Source organism: Petaurus breviceps, unplaced genomic scaffold (genome assembly GCF_028583685.1).
Source record: "Petaurus breviceps papuanus isolate PSGF00001 unplaced genomic scaffold, PetGlider_PUasm1.0 191, whole genome shotgun sequence".
Classification (NCBI taxonomy): Eukaryota; Metazoa; Chordata; class Mammalia; order Diprotodontia; family Petauridae; genus Petaurus; species Petaurus breviceps.
In genome coordinates this window covers 1636167-1655950 of record NW_027185811.1, presented here as the reverse complement: position 1 = coordinate 1655950, position 19784 = coordinate 1636167, and the positions used below count along the sequence as shown (strand labels likewise).

At 37.7% G+C, this 19784-nt stretch overlaps 1 protein-coding gene across 2 annotated transcripts in view; it reads left to right on the top strand.

Moving 5' to 3' along the window:
- Positions 1–19784, top strand: part of DIP2B (disco interacting protein 2 homolog B) — a 201471-nt gene that overhangs the window by 107652 nt on the left and 74035 nt on the right. Inside the window, exons 4-7 of one of the 2 annotated variants that reach the window (XM_069092562.1) lie at positions 2893–3018; positions 16399–16611; positions 17888–18043; positions 18984–19103. In XM_069092562.1, the coding sequence (XP_068948663.1) occupies positions 2893–3018; positions 16399–16611; positions 17888–18043; positions 18984–19103 (615 nt within the window). The remainder of the gene's footprint in view (positions 1–2892; positions 3019–16398; positions 16612–17887; positions 18044–18983; positions 19104–19784) is intronic. The other variant, XM_069092563.1, reaches the window with a different exon arrangement.

Sequence of the window (19784 nt, the reverse complement as noted above, 5' to 3'; positions counted from 1 at the left end):
CATTCAGAACCTATGAACTGAGTAAACCTCAAAGGCATAGAGGTTACTGAATGATAGTCATAGAGGGAAAAGCTGAAAGTGGCAATGAGAAGCAGGCAGTATTCTGATTCCTCCGCTTCAGCCAGGCAGTCGAGGGAAATGAATGAAAATGCTGATAGTGCAGTTAGAGGGTGGCCAGGGAGGCTGTGTCATCAGGAGGGAGCCATGTCTCAGTTCAAGCCAAAAGATGAAAAGGGATGGGGGTGATTATCAAGGAAAATTGCCCTGATATTCTAGAACCAGAGAGTAAAATAGAAATTGAAAAAATTCCCCAGTCACCTCCTAAAAGAGATCCAAAGATGAAAACTACCAGGAATTTTATAGCTAAATTCCAGAGCTCCCAGGTCAAGGAGAAAATATTATTAGCAACCAAAAAGAAACAATTCAGATATTATGTGGAGCCACAGTTAAGTCACAATAACATAAGATTTAGCAGATTCTACATTAAAGTATCAGAGGGCTTGGAATATGATATTCCAGAGGGTAAAAGAGCTAGGATTACAACAAAGAATCACCTTCCCAGCAAAACGGAGTATAATCCTTCAGGGGAACAAAATGGAAATTCAGTGAAGTAGAGAACTTTCCAGTGTTCCTGAGGAAAAGACCAAAGTTGAATAGAAAATTTGACTTTCAGATACAAGGCTCCAGAGAATCTTAAGAAGGCAAACAGGAAGGAGAAATCCTAAGGGATTCAATGAGGTTAAACTGTTTATATTCCTACATGAGGAAATGATACTTGTACCTCCTAAGAACTCTCTCATTTTGGGGCAGTTAGAAGGAGTATATAGCGGGCATGGGTGTGAGTTAAATATTAAGGGATGATTATCTAAAAAAATGAAATTAAGGGGTAAGAAAGAAGAACGTGCTGGGAGAAGGAGAAAGGAAGAGGTAGAATGGGGTAAATTATCTGATGGAAAAGAGTCACAAAAGAGCATTTACAATGGAAGGGAAGATGGAGGAGGCAGAGGGTTGGGAGCATGTGAGCCTTAATCTTTTCGGAATTAGCACAAAGAGAGAATAACATACATACTCAGATGGGTATAGAAATCTGTCTTAGCATTCAGGAAAGTAGGAGGAAAGGAAGATAAGAGAAATGGGATGCTGATAGAAAGGAGGGCAGTTTGGGGGAAGTAAAAGTTAGAAGCAAAATACTTTTGAGAATGGACAGAGAGAAAGGAGAGAGAGAGAGAGATAAACAGGGTAAGTGAGATGAAGGGAAATACATAGTAATCATGACTGTGAAAAAAATTCACAGCAAATTTCTCTGATAAAGATGTCATTTCTCAAATATATAGAGAATGGAGTCAGATTTATGGAAATAAGAACTATTTCTCAGGTAATAAATGGTCAAAGGATATGACTAGGCAATTTTCAGATGAAGTAATCAAAGCTGTCTATAGTCATATGAAAAAATGTTCTAAATCACCATTGATTAGACAAATGCAAACTAAAACAACTCTGAGGTACTACCCATACCTATCAGATTGATTAATATGACAGAAAAGGTAAATGACAAATATTGGAAGAGAAGTAAGAAAATGGAGACATTAATGTACTGTTGATAAAGTTGTATATTTATTCAGCTATTCTGTAGAGCAATTTGAAACTATGCCTAAAGGATTATAAAACCATGCATACCCTTTGACCAAGCAATACTACTACTAGGTCGGTATCCCAAAGAAATAAAGAAAAAAATGGAAAAGGGCCTACATGTACAGAAAATATTTATAGCAGCCCTTTTAGTCGTGGCAAAGAAATGGAAAATGAGGGGAGGTTCATCAGTTAGGTACTGGTAGAATAAATTGTGGTATAGGATTGTGATAGCATACTATTGTGCTGTAAGAATGATGAGAAGAATGCTCTCAGAAAAGCCTGGAAAGACATATATGAACTGATGCAAAGTGAAATGAGCAGAACCAGAAAATCATGATTAACTGTGAATGACTTAGCTGTTCTTAGCAATACAGCGATCCAAGACAGTTCTGAAAGACTTATGATGAAAAAGGCTAACTATCTTCAGAGAAAAAAACTGATGGAGTCTGAATGCAGATCAAAGCATACTTTTTCTTTTACCTTTTTTTCTTGTGGTTTTTTTTTTGTCTCTGTTTTCTTTCACAACATGACTAACATGGAAATATGTTTTGCATGACTGCACATGTATATCCTATATCAAGTTGCTTGTCTTCTCAGTGAGGTGGGGATGGGAAGGAGAGAATTTGGAACTCAGAAATTTTAAGAAAAAATGTTAAAAGTTGTTTTTACATGTAATTGGGGAAAATAAAATATTTTTTAAAAGAAAGAAAGGAGTGGGAAAGAAATGACTTAAGGGGAAATCAGATTTGCTACTTATGGAGTAAAGCAGATATTCCCAAGAATAGCAGAAAGGATAGATAGCTTTAGAGCAGGAGATGAGGGTGGAGAGTGGGCAAGGGGGACAGGTAGAGGTTAGGTTAAGGTAGATGGGAATAAGGAAGCAAGCAGGATATAAATATAATCATGGATTATATTTATAATATAAAACAGGATATAAATAATGACATCTGGTGATTCTGGATCTCTGGGATAGGGAGGCTATGACAGAGTGAGAGTTAATCCTGATGAATGACTTCACCTTCAGGGTGGAGTCCTTTCAGGGTGTTAAGCAGCTCTTATGAGGGGACCAGTTGAAGGAGCTGTTTCCTTATTGGTAAAACAGGAATAACAGTACTTTGGCAATACCTACCAAATAGGGCTATTGTGTAGAAAGGCTTTTGTAAAACCTTAATGAACCCTATAAATATTCTTTCTATATAATGAAAATTTTGAAATATCTCTTTAAAAGGTAAAAAATGCAAAATGTTATTAATTTTCCAGATATTCATACAGAAGCTGTACAAGCAGCACTGGCCAAGCATAAAGAACAGAAAATGGCTCTGCCCATGCCAACTAAAAGACGATCCACATTTGTCCAGTCTCCTGCAGATGCCTGCACACCTCCAGGTAAGTGTGCCAGTCAGGACTTGTTCTGGGGAGCTTACTCTTTTAGTATATTTTAAAGAATTTTTTTGTCTTGCCATGGTCATGCTAAGATGGCAGCTGTCCTGCCCTCACCCACAGTACTTAAGTCATTCTTTTAATTGTCACTTCCTCCACAGTGTCAACAAATTTGGGCCCCCAAAGTAAGGGAGAGGTTCTGTTCAATTCTATATCCTAGTAATCTAACTTCTTTTCTGTCAGCAGTGAAAAGGGTACTACAAATCATAATCACAGACCAATGGCTTAGGACCCAAAAGAAAAGCTTCTGTGGACAAGTTGAAATTTTAATAAATATCTGAAATACAGCACTTCAAAAGCTATTATATATATGGGTTTTTTTTAAGCAATTGAAGTTGAGTAACTTGCTCAAGGTTACATGGCCAGTTATTTTGTGTGGGTGCCAATTATCTGAGGCTGGAACCAATCCCAGGTCTCCCAACTCTGGGGCCGTTGCCCTTACTCACTGCACCACCTGGCCATACCGCTATTATATATTTTTTAAAATTATTCATCTTTCTCAGATGCTTCATCACTTTGACATTGTTATGAATAAGGAGATTTAAGTTTAAGTTTGTTGCCTAGTAGGTATTCTTCCCATCCTGACATTGAGTGACCAACTGGCAAGGTTCCTGTTGAGCTGGCAGCAAATTTTAAAATCCATTTTTTTTTAATAATGGGTCCATGAGACCAGCAGAAAGTAGTAGCTTTATCCAAACCCTGTTTATTGGATATAAATATAAATTTTTTAAGTGTTGGTTATTTGTTGAAGAAGCACAAAGACCATCCTCCCAAGATAGAGCAGATAGCAATCCCTGCCTATCTCTATTCCATTAAGAATCTCTTCCAGAGTTTTTGAAACCTTTTCTTTTGCACAACCTTTTAGGGAAGAGTGTTGAATGTAGCCTTCTGAAACCAAGAATACCAAATCTATTCTAAAATTTCACAGTTCATTCTAAATTTGTTCACACTTGGTTGTTCAATTTTCTCATTTTTGTTTTTTGTTAATAGAAACTTTATGTTGTAATCAATTCATATTCATACTAGTTTAGTGGTTCAGCTTCTTAGCGCTGATATAAATCAATCTGAGCAATTTTCTTTTAAGTATTTGGCAACTTGCTAGAATATTTGGGCATGCAGTACAACCATTAACTGTGTGTGTTTTTCTTTATTCTTCACATTTGTTGTGTCACTATGTTTGAGGTAGAAATAGCTCTGTGGCTTCAAGTGTTTCCCTAAAAGTTAATAGAGGATGCATCCTCTGGTAGACCATTTCAGTAAAATACTTTGTCTCATAGTGCTTACAGTGAAACCCACTCAGGAAAATCATGAACAATTTTCATATATTATTTGTTAGATTGCCATTAATAAAAGCATTTTTCATTTGAGTAGTTATCCCTCTTTGGCAAAGACTTTGCTGTATTATATTTGAAGGTTAGATTGTGATGAATGGCAAAGGGTCAGGATGTGAGGAATGACACATTGGTCCCCAAAACAAAGTTCCCCATAGTTAAAGAAATCTAGTTCTAGAGAAAATAGCCTGAGCTTGTAGTTCTAGTGTTAGGTGTGTAGCAAAGGATAATTCAATGAATATAGATTCAGGAGAAATTTTTAAAGAAATCTTTATTTGTAATAGCTGCAAGTGTATAGTAAGTTAAAAATTGCAATAACACGTTCTAGCTGTTGTCTTATGAGAGCGTAGTCATTTAGTACTCAGCATAAGACCCCAGATTTCAAAATAATAACATTTCCAAGATCTTTCCTCTGCCTTTGAAAGATATTAACACTACTGTATTTCATTATAGTGTACTTTAGTGTTTAAGCAACTAGGGGATTCAGTTAGATCTCCTCAATTGGCAGGGAAACACATCGTCTTTCTCTCCCATAGAAAGAGGATTCTCAGACATTCACTTACAACTCAAAATCAAGGTATTTAGATACAGAGAGATCCCAGGACAAAAACAGGTAAACTTAGATGCTGTCTCTTCACTGTCAGATTAAGGTACAGTCTTTGTGAGAGTGCTAAGTGTCTTAGAACTCTTGTAAACAGCATGGAGCTCCAAGCCCCCAAGTCCCTTGGCTTCCTCTTGGGGTGCAGGCTGTGTGTCCAAAAGAAATCCAGTTTCAGGCAAATACTAGCAAATAAAAATTGCCTTCTATGACTGTGCTCTTATTTAGTCCATTCACATTCACTCAAATAAGTATATAATTATAGTGGCACTGCCAGGTGTAGACTAGGGTGGCATAAATCTAATAGGCTAATGGCTTCAGAATCTCTTCATGTTTGTGGTAACTAGCATTCACTGACTGATAGAGAGAATTTAGCTCCTTAACCCTAATTTCTTTCTTACTCTGAATTGTTATGTATATATTTTGAAGGGAGAGAAACATTGTCTACATAGTTTCTGGGAACAGCTTTCGCTATTTTTGTTATCTGTTTACTTTGTGACATTGACTTCCTTGTTCCTCACATGAGATGCTCCGTCTCCCAACTGCAAGCCTTTTCACTGGCTTTCCCCCATGTCTGAAGTGCTCTTTATATTGCTCTCATCTCCTAACTTCCTGGTCCCACCTTCTGTAAGAAGCCTTTCCTGATCTCCCTTAAGCCCTTTTTCTGCTAATTATCTCCACTTTATCCTGTAAACATTTTGCTTGTACGCAGCTGATTACATGTTGTCTTCCCTATTAGACTGTGAGCTCCCTGAGAGCAGGGCTCTTTTTGCCTTTCTTTGTATACTTAGCATATATACAATGCCTTGCACATGGTAATTGCTTAATAAATGCTGAGAACTGCAAAAAAAATTCATTTTTAAGCCTTTTGAAGATATAGCAAATAACTCACAAATGAGATCACCTTTCTTCTGTCCAAAGGTCAAATTTAAATGTCAAGGTTTATTTGATGTGTATGTTCATTTATGTCTCATTGACTGAAACATTTAATCTGATTTGGTAGAAAGCTACATAATTCTCTGTCTCTTTGGTCTTGTTCAGATTCTTTTTTAGAAAACTTGAATTACTGCCATCGTGGTTTTTGTGTGTATGCTGAAATCATTTACTAATATCACAAGGCAGTTGTTTCAGCTCCTCTTGTAAGAGTTCTTTGTGTAAACATATCATTCATTCATAAGGCTTAGCATAGACAAAAACTTCATTTGAATAACTTTTTTTTCTCTCTGTCAGTTTTCTACACTGTCCTATACTGTAAGATAGGGGTGTTCTAATGCCCAAAGGAGTAACATCTCCCCCAAAAAGACCTTACCCCAGAAATATATCCAGCCTTTTCATACCGATTTGCCTTTCAAGTACAAAGCCAAATTCCTGAGAGGGAAACGTAAATTCCATTTCCTGCTTATTCGGGGCCCTACTTAAGAGTAATGCTTTTTAAGTTTACCATAGTTACCTTCCTAGTGTACGATAATGGACAGATGGAAAGTTTAATTTTTAAACTTGCAAGTGAAAGAATAAGTAGAGTTGAAATGCTCAGTAACAAGCTGTTCCCTGTATTCGTTTTTTTTTTTTTTAAGCAATTGGTGTTAAGTAACTTGCTCAAGGTTACAAGGCCAGTCATTTCTGGGTATGGTGCTAAGTATCTGAGCCCAGATTTGATCCCCAGGTCATCCCGACACTGGAGCCCGTGCTCTTACTTGCTGTGCTGCCTGGCCGCCCCTAAGCAATTGGAGTTAAGTAACTTGCTCAAGGTTACACGGCCAGGTATTTCTGGGTAGGTGCTAAGTGTCAGAGCCTGGATTCGATCCCCATGTCATCCCGACACTGGAGCCGGTGCTCTTACTCACTGTGCTACCTGGCCGCCCCTGTTCCCTGTATTCTTAAGGTAATTTGTTGTCAAGTTCAGGAAATTTTCTTTACCCAGAGTGCTCATTTATGCACAGTGCAATTTTGAATGCCAATCAGAGTGAGTTGAATGGTTATGGTCCTTTGACTTTGGCTTCATAGATCACATGGGCATGGATAGACATATAGCATAAACTTCACTGATATGGAATTTGAAGGAGACAGTTTGAATGGTAGCATTTTAAAATGCCATTTTATTACAGATGTGTGCAGAAACACAAATCAGTTACTGTTGATAGGGTATCCTGCCATATCTTCCTTGATGAATAGCTAGAAGTTATTTAAGAGGAAGGGGGCAGGTAGGTGGCACAGTGGATAGAGGACTGGGCTTGGAATCAGGAGGACTCATCTTCATGTGGCCTCAGATCCTTAGCGTGATCTTGGGCAAGTCACTTAACCAAGTTTGCCTCAGTTCCACATAAAATGCATTGGGGAAGGTCATGCAAACCAAATGACCTAGCAACAACAAAATTTTAAGAGAAGAATCCCCTATATATATATATATTTATGGGTAATGGTCCATAATACTTAACCTAAGGCCAAAAGGGAACTGAAGCAGGCTGGGATAGATGTTAAATATTCATTATGTAAGGTTTTTTATTCTTTTGGTTTAATTTACTAGTTCATGAAATTAAAAGTGTATTAGCAAGTTGAGTCAATGTGGTTACTGTTGAGCATTAGCCAGTGTTTGATCTTTCACTAATTTAGGATGATAGGTTTAGTGCTGAAAGGGAACTTAGAAGCCATCTTGTCCAGTTCCCTTATTCTATTGCTGCCTGTAAGTAACTTTTACACCTACTCTCCTCCATTCTTGTTTATAGTAGTTTAATAAATCTTTATTGTTTCTAGTGGATGTTGCAAAGATTGTATCAGCCTCGCCATAGTAAAAGTATCATATGATCGGAGCTATAGAAGTTTTACTTATATAAAATAAAGTTTTATTACATTCACGGATGCATAAACATGTAAACCAATACAGTGTTTGATTTGACTAGATTGAAACTTTTCTTTGGATAATAGTTAAAAACACAGGAATTATCATTTACGGAATGTGTTTAATCCTCAGCTTTCTCCAAGGCTCACTTACGGTGTCACTGAAACATTTCCTGATCCCCTTAGTTGTCAGTACTTTCTTACATTTATTTATATTTAGTTCCTTGAGAGCTGGGGCTTTTCTTGGTTTTTGCCTTTGTTTCCCCAGTGCTTTACATATACTAAATGCTTAAATGTTTGAGTTGAATTAAATACACTGAGCCTTCTTAAGATTCCCAAAGGTTAAAAGAAATCTCCTGAGAAACTGTTACAGTTGTTTTTTTCCCTATCTGAAATTTAAACAAACAAAAAGCCCATTAAACGTCCTTCATAACCTAGCCCCTTCCTACCTTTCTGGTCTTCTTAAAGCTTACTCCCTTCTGCCTCCACCCTATGATTCAGTATCACTGGAATCCTTGCTGCTCCTCAAACAAGACGCTCCATGTATTTTCACTGGCTGTTTTATATGCCTGGTGTTCTCTACCTCTTCATTTTTGTCTCTTGGATTCCTGGTCTTGCTTCAAGACTCAGCTCAGCTCAAATCTCCCCTTCTTCTGTAAGAAGCCTTCCCTGGTTTTCTAACCAGGCTCTTTGAGATCACCTCTCATCTACTTGCATTTATTTGTCTTGTACTAAATGACTTATGATTGTCTACCAGCTGGAATGGGCGCATTTTGCAGATAAGAAGCAGTTTTTGCCTTCCTTTGTATCCCTGGTACCTAGTGATGCCTTAAGAAATGCTTGTTTACCAACTAACTCCTACCATGCCTCAGTCTCTCAGAATCTCTGGTTTCCTTCAAAGCTCAGCTCAGGTGTTACCTTTGATGCACTCGAGGCACTTATTTTATTTAACTTTTATTTTATCATTACAAGTCTTCTTCTTAGTTTGTAGATGAGGAAACAGAACTTCAAGAGAAGTTAAACAGCTTGCCCACAGTGTCAGTACCCGTGTTTCCCCGATAATAAGACCTATCCCGAAAATAAGCCCTCCCCTTACTGTGTAAGATTCCTCTAAAATAAGCCCTCCCCCGAAAATAAGCCCTATTGAGATTGCTACTGTAGTGAAGGTGATCCCCTGCGCTACACGCTACATTACGGTATCCTCTGTATGCACCCCCCCCACCCCCGTGAAACGCTCCGAGCTGCATCCAATCAGAGCTGCAGCAGTGAGTGCGTCATCCTGTTCTTCCCCAGTGATTTGCTTGCTGGCACCATTGAGAGCAGTGCCGCGGAGGAGAGCTGAGGCAGGACAACATAAGCCCTCCCCTGAAAATAAGCCCTCTGGTGTTTTTCTTTCAAAAAAATTTAATAAGACAGTGTCTTATTATCGGGGAAACACAGTACCTAAAGGAATTATGTATGGCATTTTCATCTGCCTTTCAGACCTCTTGAGCTAGATGTCCAGAAATCCCTTAAACTCAGCATGTTCAATACAAAACTCGTTCTCTTTCTCTTAAGCCCAACCCTCCTTCTCCCTCCCTGTTACTGTCAAGGACAATGCCGTCCTCCCATCGCTCAGTCCGACAGTGTAGGTATCACCCCAGATTCCTTACTGGCTCATACCCCATATCCACTCTGTTACTGAGGCCTGTCAATTTCATCATTTCACTGACACTGCTACCACTTTAGTGCAGGCCCTCATAACCTCATGCCTGCCTCAGATCTCTCCCCATTCCAGTCCTAAAGTGATTTTCTGAAGCACAAGTCTGTGTTACCTGCCCTGCCAGGCACCTTCAGTCAGCTCCAGTGGCTCGCTCTCTCCTCCAGAACGCTCTGTTGGACATTCAGAGCCCTTCATGACCTAACTTCCTCCTGCCTTCCCAGCCTTCTTCCACCTCACTGCCCGACACATGTTGTTCATTGTTGTTGTTTGTCCTTTGTGTTTGAAAAGGACCAATGACATCATGGGTGCTGTCTTGACTTTTGGGTGGATTGGATTGAAGTGAGGCAGAGTTACACAGAGTCTTCAGCCTCACTCTTCCTAGGTCATTAAAGTCCAGTGGCAAGACAAAAGTCAAGATGATCAGTGATGGCCGGGGATGCAGTGAATGACCTTGGCATCCTTGATGCCTGACCAAGCTGTAAGTGTTCCACGGCTCCTGCTTTAACTGCCTTCATGGCCTTTGGAAAAATATTGTTCATGTCTATCCATTCTGCCGGGAAAAGTCTGCACGTACTGGGGGTAGACTTCCCTCTAACTCCCCAACAAGTTTGAAGCCTACAAGTTACACTCAACATACTCTTCCATCCAGTTACACTGTCCTTGCTGCTAGTCCATGAACAAGACACTCCATCGTATGACTGCAGGCGTTTTCTCTGGGTGCCCTTCATTCCTAGAATGCTTTCTCTTCTATCTCTGCTTCCCTAGCTTCCTTTAAGTCACAACTAAAATCCATTCTTCTAGAAGGAAGTCTTTCCCAGTTCCTCTTAATTTCTATTTCCTTCCCTCTATTACATATTTCCTTTTTCTTTCTGTACAGAACTTGTTTGTATATATTTGCTTCTTAGATTGTCAGCTCCTTGAGGGCAGGGACTGTCTTTTACTCTGTATCCACAATGCTTATCATAGTGCCTGGCATATAATAGATGCTTAATAAGTGTTTATTGACTGAGTTTCAAAGCTGAAGCTGTCTAACTTATTTAAATACCATTTCCATTTCACCATGCTATAGAATATGTGTTTGTAATTTGTTTTACTAATTTGAAATATTCAAAAGGAGGGGTGGCTAGATGGCACAGTGAATAGAGCACCGGCCCTAGAGTCAGGAGGACTCGAGTTCAAATCTGGCCTCAGACACTTAACACTTACTAGCCCTGTGACCTTGGGCAAGTCACTTAACCCCAATTGCCCTGCCTTCCCCCCCTCCAAAAAGCAAAAAAATAATAATAATATTCAAAAGAAGATTCATCCATGTTTATAAGATCACAGTCCTTATTTTGTAACTTGCCAAATGACTAAAACATGTATCAACTGGTGGCTAACCTTTTGTTGGTGGCTTTCTCAAAATTAAAAACTTAGAAGGGAAAAACTCTTAAGTTCTCTGAAAACTGTTGCTCATAAATTTTAAGTCACTTAAAGTTCTGTAAAGGCAATCTAATAAATTGAAATAATAATCAAAATTACATAATTGACCAAAGAAAATGACATGAGTCATTTGGAAATCATATTTTGATTTTAAACATAAATCAAAAGTTAAAAAGATATCTTTCAAATCTGGCAGAAGTCACTGGATATAAAGGTATGTTATAATAAAGGAAGGAAGAAAGGAAAAGGGGTCTGATTTTGAAGGCCATAAAGTCAGGAGCAGGTCCAGGACGGGAATGAAAAATGAGGAAAATATTATATTAGAATAACTGATTGATTTAGCAAATAAAGAAAGACTTCTGTGGAAGAGAAATTCTGTTCTCAGCTTTTGGGGCATAGACCTGCCAGAGACATATTTATTATTTAAATAATTCTAAGCATTTCTTGCTTTAGTGAGAAAGTCCAATGGAACAATTCCATCTTGTCTTTGAAAATCTCTCTACCCAAGCTTTTTTTTTTTTTTTAGTTGTAATGTATAGGATTCTAGAACAAAGACATTTTAGAATGAAGATCAAAAGGGACAAAGTCTAGGCAACTATTTTGGGTCATCAGATTTGGGTCATCATTTAACTTTAGGCCTACACTGGATAATCATTCTCCTAAGACAATTTACTTCTTTAATCACTCCTTCTAAGGACCAGGGGTTCTTAACCTAAGTGCCTGAAAGTGTTTTTAAAATATATTTCATTATAATTGGTTTCCTGTGTAATCCTTTGTATTTTATGCATTTTAAAACATAATTCTGAAAAGCGTCCATAGGTTTTACCAGACTGCCAGAAAGGTTCAAGACACAAAAAAGGTTAACCTGGTTCTAATCAAAGATGAATGTTTCTATTAATTGAATTATTCAAAGACTTACTCCTTGTCTGTTGATTACTCTAATACTGTCTAAGCTTAAATATATTGATCTGGGGCCTAATTCTTAAATTCTAGGAGGAGAATTTGACTTAGTTACCCTTTCCAAAATTGGATATTAAAAAAGGATATTAAAAGGATTTCAACTTAGAATGATGATGAAGTTCTAACAAGGTTTTCTTTCAAGATTTTCTGAGCAAGAACTATAGACTAAAATATTATCCTCATATTGTTTTATACTATGTCATCTAAGAGAACAAGGTGTTTATGTTGGGTGGGGTGGGGGGAGAGCCAGCATATGCTTCCAGATTCCCTCCTCTTTTGTGCCTACCACAGACTAATCACAAGCATGTGATTAATGCCAAGATTTCTTTCTCTGTCCGCTCTTCGTGTTCCTCAGCCTCAAGCTGTATATTGCTCTAGTGATCCACTCTAAATAGGAAACCACCTGCTTTTGGCTTTTAATACAGATAACGCAAATTAAGATCAAGAACTAGTTAGAGGCTATAATAGTATACCAAGGGCCTTAATAGAATTGAGGGCATTGTCTTGAATATGTGGCAGGTACAGAAAGCTATGCAATGGGTGGAGACAAAAGAAAAAAACAGACAAACTAGTGTTCAAACTGCCCTTCAACCTCCTGAACTAACCAGAAGGCTGTTAAGATTAGAGGGAAGCTGTCGGGGATGGAGGTGATCCAGTTTAAAGACAATTGAAACTTAAAAGAAACATTGTTCTGCAGGTTTTCTGGCTAGTTGTCTGAACACCTTAATTAACCATATCTGTCACAAAATAGATATTCTGAGTCTGTATGCCAACTTTGTCACCTGAGTTTTTCGAATTAAGTCTTTACTCTCCAAGAACCAATCTCCTGTCCGCAAAGTTTGCTACAGCACAGTAAACAAGTTCAGATTTCACCCAAGGCTTGCTCAGTACTTCACATACTGGGATGTCTCATATCCTGTAAGCAGTTTTATTTTACTGGGTCTCATCATACATATCAGATGAATCTTAGCAGTATTGAAGATAAGATGAAAAATATTTAAATAACAGTGTGGTTTAAATTTGTCAGAATTACTAGGTTTATAATAATTTAAATACATTATAGATAATTAATTTTGATTACCTTCCAAATATTCTTAGGCCTTCTATTAGTGTTTTCAACACACGAATTAAATTTTTTTATTTAAATAAATAAATGGCCAGGCAGGCATTTAAATAAATAAATTATCTTCGGGTGTTTGGCAGACTTGATTTTTTTCTTCAGTGGTTAGATTCAGTGAGCCTACAAGAGGAATCAGTGAGATGAGGCAGTTCTGCTCTTTTACACAACTTCGTATAAGCATTCCAAAAGTCCCTTATCTCTATTTAGTTGGCCCTGAAACTCTTCCAGAGCAGGTGGTCCATAGTCATGCCAGTCCTGTCGGGTATCCCGAGGCCAAAGACACTATTTAACTGGGGAAGAAAAAAATCTGTGATTTATATTTTAGGCACATATTTGCACAAATAAAGAGCCAGCTTTATTAATTAAATAATTCTAGACGACTTAGAAAATCCAAAGGGCCAGAAATTCATCTTACCTTTGAAGATTTCCCTACCTAAGCCTTTTTTGAGTTAGATATAATCAAGGTCAGACTGCTGGGGACAGAATCTAGGATTCATCACATAGAAGAGTAGTCCCTTGGCTTTTGGCACACCCTGAGAGAATAATTTTCCTAAATTATTCAGTTCCTTTTTATCCACTACCTCTAAGAGTTTCTTTTTTTTTTTTTTATCCTGGTCAAAAGTGAAGATACTTCTGTTATTTTAATTATTCAAAGATTTTTTTCCCTTTTTTTTTTATTTTGGACCTGATGATGATGTTTAGTTTTCAGTTGTGTCTGACTCTCCAAGACCTCATTTGGGGTTTTCATGCCAGAAATACTGGAGTGGTTTGCTGTTTCCCTCTCCAGCTCATTTTACAAATGAGGAAAAGTAGGGTAAACAGGGTTTAGTGGCTTGCCCAGGGTCAAGAAGCTAGTAAGTGTCTGAGGCCATACTTGAACTCAGGAAGGAAGATTCATCTTTCTAACTCCAGGCCTGGTCAGCTCTATCCCTTGTACCACCTGGCTGCCCTTCTTTGACTTATTATTGTCCTAATTCAGTAAAAGCTTCCTACTCTTGTATGGTTACCACCCTAATTTTATCTTCCCAAAACTTTGATTTAGTTTCCCTTTTGTAAAGGATATTAAAAGAATTTTAGACTAGATATTGATTACATGATGACCAGATTTTCTATTCAGGGGACATTTTTGACTAGAACATTTTCCTAATATTATTTTGTAAAATATTGCCGAAAGAACAGAAAAAGTGTACTGGGGATAAGGCGAGAAGGGTATGAGAATGCTTCCTTACCTGTTTATAAAATGTCTTCCAAATAGGCCTTTAGAATGGCTGCTTAGAATCTTCAGGATAAGGAAGGTTAACTGCTATTACTTTTTCCCTTATTTTTTTCTTTTAATTTTTAATTAATAGTCCTTTTTTCTATTGTAAGCTAATCAGTATATTCAAAACAAGATGCTTATTCTTTTTATTTTAATTAAGCAATCAGGGTTAAGTAACTTGCTCAAGGTTACACGGCCAGTTATTTCTGGGTGTGGTGCTGAGTGTCTGAGTCCGGGATTCGATCTCCAGGTCATCCCAACACTGGAGCCGGTGCTCTTACTCGCTGAGCCACCTGGCCACCCCTAAGCAATTGGGGTTAAGTAACTTGCTCAAGGTTACATGGCCAGGTGTTTCTGGGTGGGTGCTAAGTGTCTGAGCCCGGGATTCGATCTCCAGGTCGTTCTGACACTGAAGCCGGTGCTCTTACTCGCTGTGCTACCTGGCTGCCCCACAAGATGCTTATTCTTTAACTTCCCTCCTTGCTCTGGACTTGCAGAACTAAGCTTACATATTTGACCAACTGAAGAGGAAGCCTGAAGAGTGGTTAGAAAGGTAGCCTTTGAAGGGGCAGGTAGGTGGTGAAGTGCATAGTGTACGGCCCTGGAGTCAGGAGGACCTGAGCCTCAGATTGGCCTCAGACACTTAACACTAGCTGTGTGACCCTAGGCAAGTCATTTAACCCCAGTTGCCTTGCCAAAAAAGAAAGGTAGCTTTTACAAGGGGCTAGCTCCTCTTAATCCTAATGCTTTCCTTCTCTTAATTATTTCCTATTTATCCTGTATATAGCTAGAGTATTTATTTTTGTGTTTTGTCTCCCCCATTAGATTGTACACTCCTTGAGGGCAAGAACTATCTTTTGCCTCTTTTTGTATCCTCATGAGGTACTTAGCACAATATAAGCAATATGATATAACACAATACAAGTGTTTATTTGTTGGTTTCTTTTCCTGCCCTCAAAACCAGAGAGAATGCCTTAATTATTATCCTCCTCACCCCAGTTTTCCAGGATTCTTTAAGGCAGATTTAAGGAAAGAAATCCAAAGTTGATGTAGTCTGTATTGGCAGATTGTGAAAATTTAACTATTTTTGTATATTTCAGTACCTTCCAGTTATTTGCTAGTTCTTCCTCCTCAGATCAGTTGCCTTAACTTATCTTACATTTGATATCGGCAGGAACTGGTGTGTCTTGTTGGGTTTTTGTCTTTGTATCCTGCTCCTAGCACAGTGCCCTGGGCATATTAGGCCCTTAAAAGTGCTTTTGGTTTTGTTGGTGAATTTGACTTTGTTATTGGGAAAGAGGGAAGAGGGGAGAATTTATATAGCACTACTGCTTGCTGATCACTGTGAGGAAACTGATGACCTGCCCAGGATCACTTAGTTTTGATTTGTTTGAACTCAGATCTTCCTGCCTCGGGGCCCAGCACTTTATCCACTGTAACACCTAGCTGTCTAAACTAGAGTTTAATTTAAACTACATTTTACATTTTTACAGTTCCCATGGAGTTCAGTCTTTATGTCTTTTTTTTTTTGGACGGGGGAATGCAGGGCAATTGGGATTAAGTGACTTGCCCAAGGTCACACGGCTAGTAAGTGTTACGTGTCCGAGGTCGGCTTTGATCTCAGGTCCTCCTGACTCCGAGACTGGTGCTCTATTTATTCACTGAGCCACCTAGATACTCCTCTTCGTGTCTTTTTATTGGAGATTGAAAGATCCACGAATAAAAGTTTTCAGCAGGAAGCTTTTCAGTATAGAAACTGAGGAGAGGTTCATGAGTAGTACTAAAATATTTAAAAATGATAAAAAAAAATTCAGGATTGACATTGTATATTAAACTCAAAACTAGAATTAGGGTAACTAAAGATTCAAATACTAAAAAAAATTTTAATAGGAATAACAATAGCGTCTGAGATAGTTTACTTTGCTTTTGTTCCTATTTGGCTCTATGCATCTCTATTATTATTGCCTTCTGAGAAAGGTTATAAGTTCACAGAAAGAGTTTTTTGCCCATTTACAATCTACTGTTTGAACTGAGAGAAAGGACTGGAAGGTATGTGTTCTAGGCAGGATGGAGAACTTCTTTCTGATTTGCTTCATACAGACACATCTTCTGCCTCTGAGGATGAGGGCTCTCTGAGAAGACAAGCTGCTCTCTCTGCTGCCTTGCAACAGAGCTTACAGAATGCTGAGTCCTGGATCAACCGTTCAATTCAGGGATCCTCCACTTCTTCATCAGCATCTTCTACACTGTCCCATGGAGAGGTCAAAGGAACCACTGTGTCACTAGCTGATGTATTTGCCAGTACTCGAATAGGTAGGAGCTGAATCTCCCGAAGGAACCAATTATTTTCTCTTTGGTTAATTTTGACTATCTGTATCCAGAGATTGGTTTATAGTTTATGTTAGAATTTTTCAAAATGACCTTAACCTGTACAGTCATATAGAGGTTAACAACTAATGGGGAAAGGGAAGAAGTGTTCGCAGTACAGTTAGGATGGCTACCATCTATGATCTTGGTCTCTATTATTGCTCACCTGAAGCCATAGCTATTTCCATAGCAACATTCAAGCTGTGAGAGACAATGCCAGTCTTAATGTTTGTGGTGGTTTAGTTAAGACTGATAATTTGTAATGGCCCAGATTCCATTCATCTTTGTTGTCATTTTTTTTAACATACAAAAAGTCAAATGAGAAAACTTTTTCAGAAGTATACCAGTAGAGCCTTTATTCCTACCCATAAGATTGGCCTTTATTGTTCTTGCTGCTATAATGTTGCTACACATCAGAGTACTCAGGCTAAGAATTTTGTGTTCTATGTTAAGTTGCTAAGTACTGCTGCTGATTGCTACCATAAGAAATAAGTTTGTGTTTGACTCTGCTTTAATGGGGTGTGTGTGTGTTTAAGAAAATATCATCTCCATCTATAAAATTTATCTTGGTTCTTTTTTTTTTTTTTTGCTTAGTCTGATACAAATTGATATCTGATCTGTATTAGCATTAGGCTATGATTACTTCTCCTCCCCCCCCATACTGTTGATTGTGTTTTGTTTTTCTTGTCACATTGGTACTTTTTCTGTCATCCTATATATATTTGTGAGTCTGTGATTTCTGAACATAAAAATTTGTAAAACTTTTCCATTCAGCACTATAATTTTTAAAGAATTCTGTGATCGCCATCATCACCCAAGATACACAGTCTCCAAATACCCAATCTTCAAACTACTGGAATCTTTAATTTCTCACTTCTCCTACTTCACTCCCTTCTTTTTCCTGACCCATATGAATGAGTAGTAGAAGTTTCATAGTACAACCACAAGTCTGTGTTCTTCTATACTCTTCTGTCTCCTATTTCCTAAATGGGGAAAAAACAGCAGCTGATGGGTCACATTTTTTTCAAAATCATTATTTGCATATAAAATTTGATTACTTACTAATGAATTTCAATTAAACAGTTGCTTAACAGTGTCAAATCTTATTTATGTAATTTTCTTTTCTATAAGTCAAAACTGGTGGTTGGATATGACAATATTTAAGTCTGTTTTTTTTTACTGACAGTATTTTATGTTATACATTTTTTTCTCCCTTCTGTAGAGAATTTCTCTGCCCCCCCTGATGTCACCACAACTACCTCCTCTTCTTCATCTTCCTCTTCGATTCGCCCAGCAAATATTGACCTGCCCCCCTCGGGGATAGTTAAAGGCATGCACAAAGGTTCTAACCGTTCCAGCCTTATGGATACAGCCGATGGTATGGCTGTTTTTGGTGAACATCCTTAATGAGATAGGAGAGAAAAACTTGATTTCATTTTATATTAGTGTCTCATTTATAATGAAAGTAATTGCAATTTTCTGCCCAAGTTGCTAGCAACAAATGTTCTTGTACTGTACTTTCTTTTAAATACATGAATATCTATTTATAATCACTTAACGTTTCCCATGAGATACTTTGAGGGGCAATAACAGAGGTTTTTAAACTATTTTTTGTTTGTTTTATTTTTTTGATCACAGACACCTTTTGCATTGCGATAATGCCAGTGGGCCCCTTCTCAGAATAATGTTTATAAGTGCACAAAATAAAATATATAAGATTTTAAAGGAAACCAACTAATTGTGATACATTCTTCAGACAGGAAGTCTTCAATAAGGTCCTATCTAGTGGTAGCTCTAATAACTATAGTAGTTTCAAAGTAATTTCTAGGTATGATTGTAAGCATTATTTAAAGATCACCAACTTTAATGTGGTATGAAAATATCACAATTTCTTCTGGTGACAAAGTCATAGATACTATTAATAGTACTGTGGTTTGTTGTCTATATTTGTCGATGAATTTTTAAATTCAGTCAAAGGTTAGTGAAAATGAAGATGTTATTTTTTTCCCCATCGTAGTTCATAGATCCCTTGAAATCTATCCAGGGAGTCCTTAGGCATCTGCAGACCTCAGGTTAAGAAGCCCTAAGATAAAAGATGAAGGAAGAAATGCATGACATACTAATAGTAGCAGCTATTTTTATGTTTTATTATGATCATAAAAAGTAATATCTACAGCTAATTGATGCTGTTGAAATCAAGATTTTGGGAGAAGTTCATGTTGTGAAAAATAGAAGTGCCTATGATGAAAAATAAATTTAAAATCATTATATAGTCAATGAATTCCACAATTTATCCATAATAATTTTCTTTCTTTTAGGTGTCCCTGTTAATAGCAGAGTCTCTACAAAAATTCAGCAACTTCTGAATACTCTGAAACGACCTAAAAGACCTCCCTTAAAGGAATATTTTGTAGATGATTCTGAAGAAATTGTAGAAGGTAGTAATATGTCTGCCAAACACAAAGTATGAACTTGCTTTTTAAACAAAGGCTATCAGCTCTCTTTGAAGATGTAGTGATCTCAATTGGGCATTAGGCAGTTGGTGGGAGCTGGGGTGGGGGAGGTCAGGAAAGAGTTCATGTAGAAGGTGTTACTTGAACTGTATCTTGAATTAAGAGATTCTAGAAGGTAGAGATGAGGAAGGGATGAATTCCAGTCATTCCCTGGGGAATGGCCAGTGCAAGGACTCAGAGACAGGAGATGTATCTCAAATGTTAAAAAGAAACTAACTAGAACACTAAATTAACACGCAATAGACAGCTAAACAGTTTTTACATGTGGCATCAAATTTGGGGAAGGATATAAAATTTGACCTGAAATATTTCAGATGTTTACTGGGTGCCTGCTATGTCCCAAATACATTGTTAGGTGCTCAGAGGGACAGAGAAATACAACTTCTGACCTCAGAGATGGAAGACACTTAAATGGAAATGAGATAGAGTTCATTGAAAAAGTAACTAATAAAATGAGCAATTAATAGTACCAGCTAAATATGGATAAGTGCTATTGTAGTTCAGAAGAGGAAAAGTCCTAATTCAGGGTAGGCTGTTCAGGACTTCAGAAAAAGAAGCAGTGAACATTGATCATTTATTATATGTCTTCATCAACAAATTTTTATT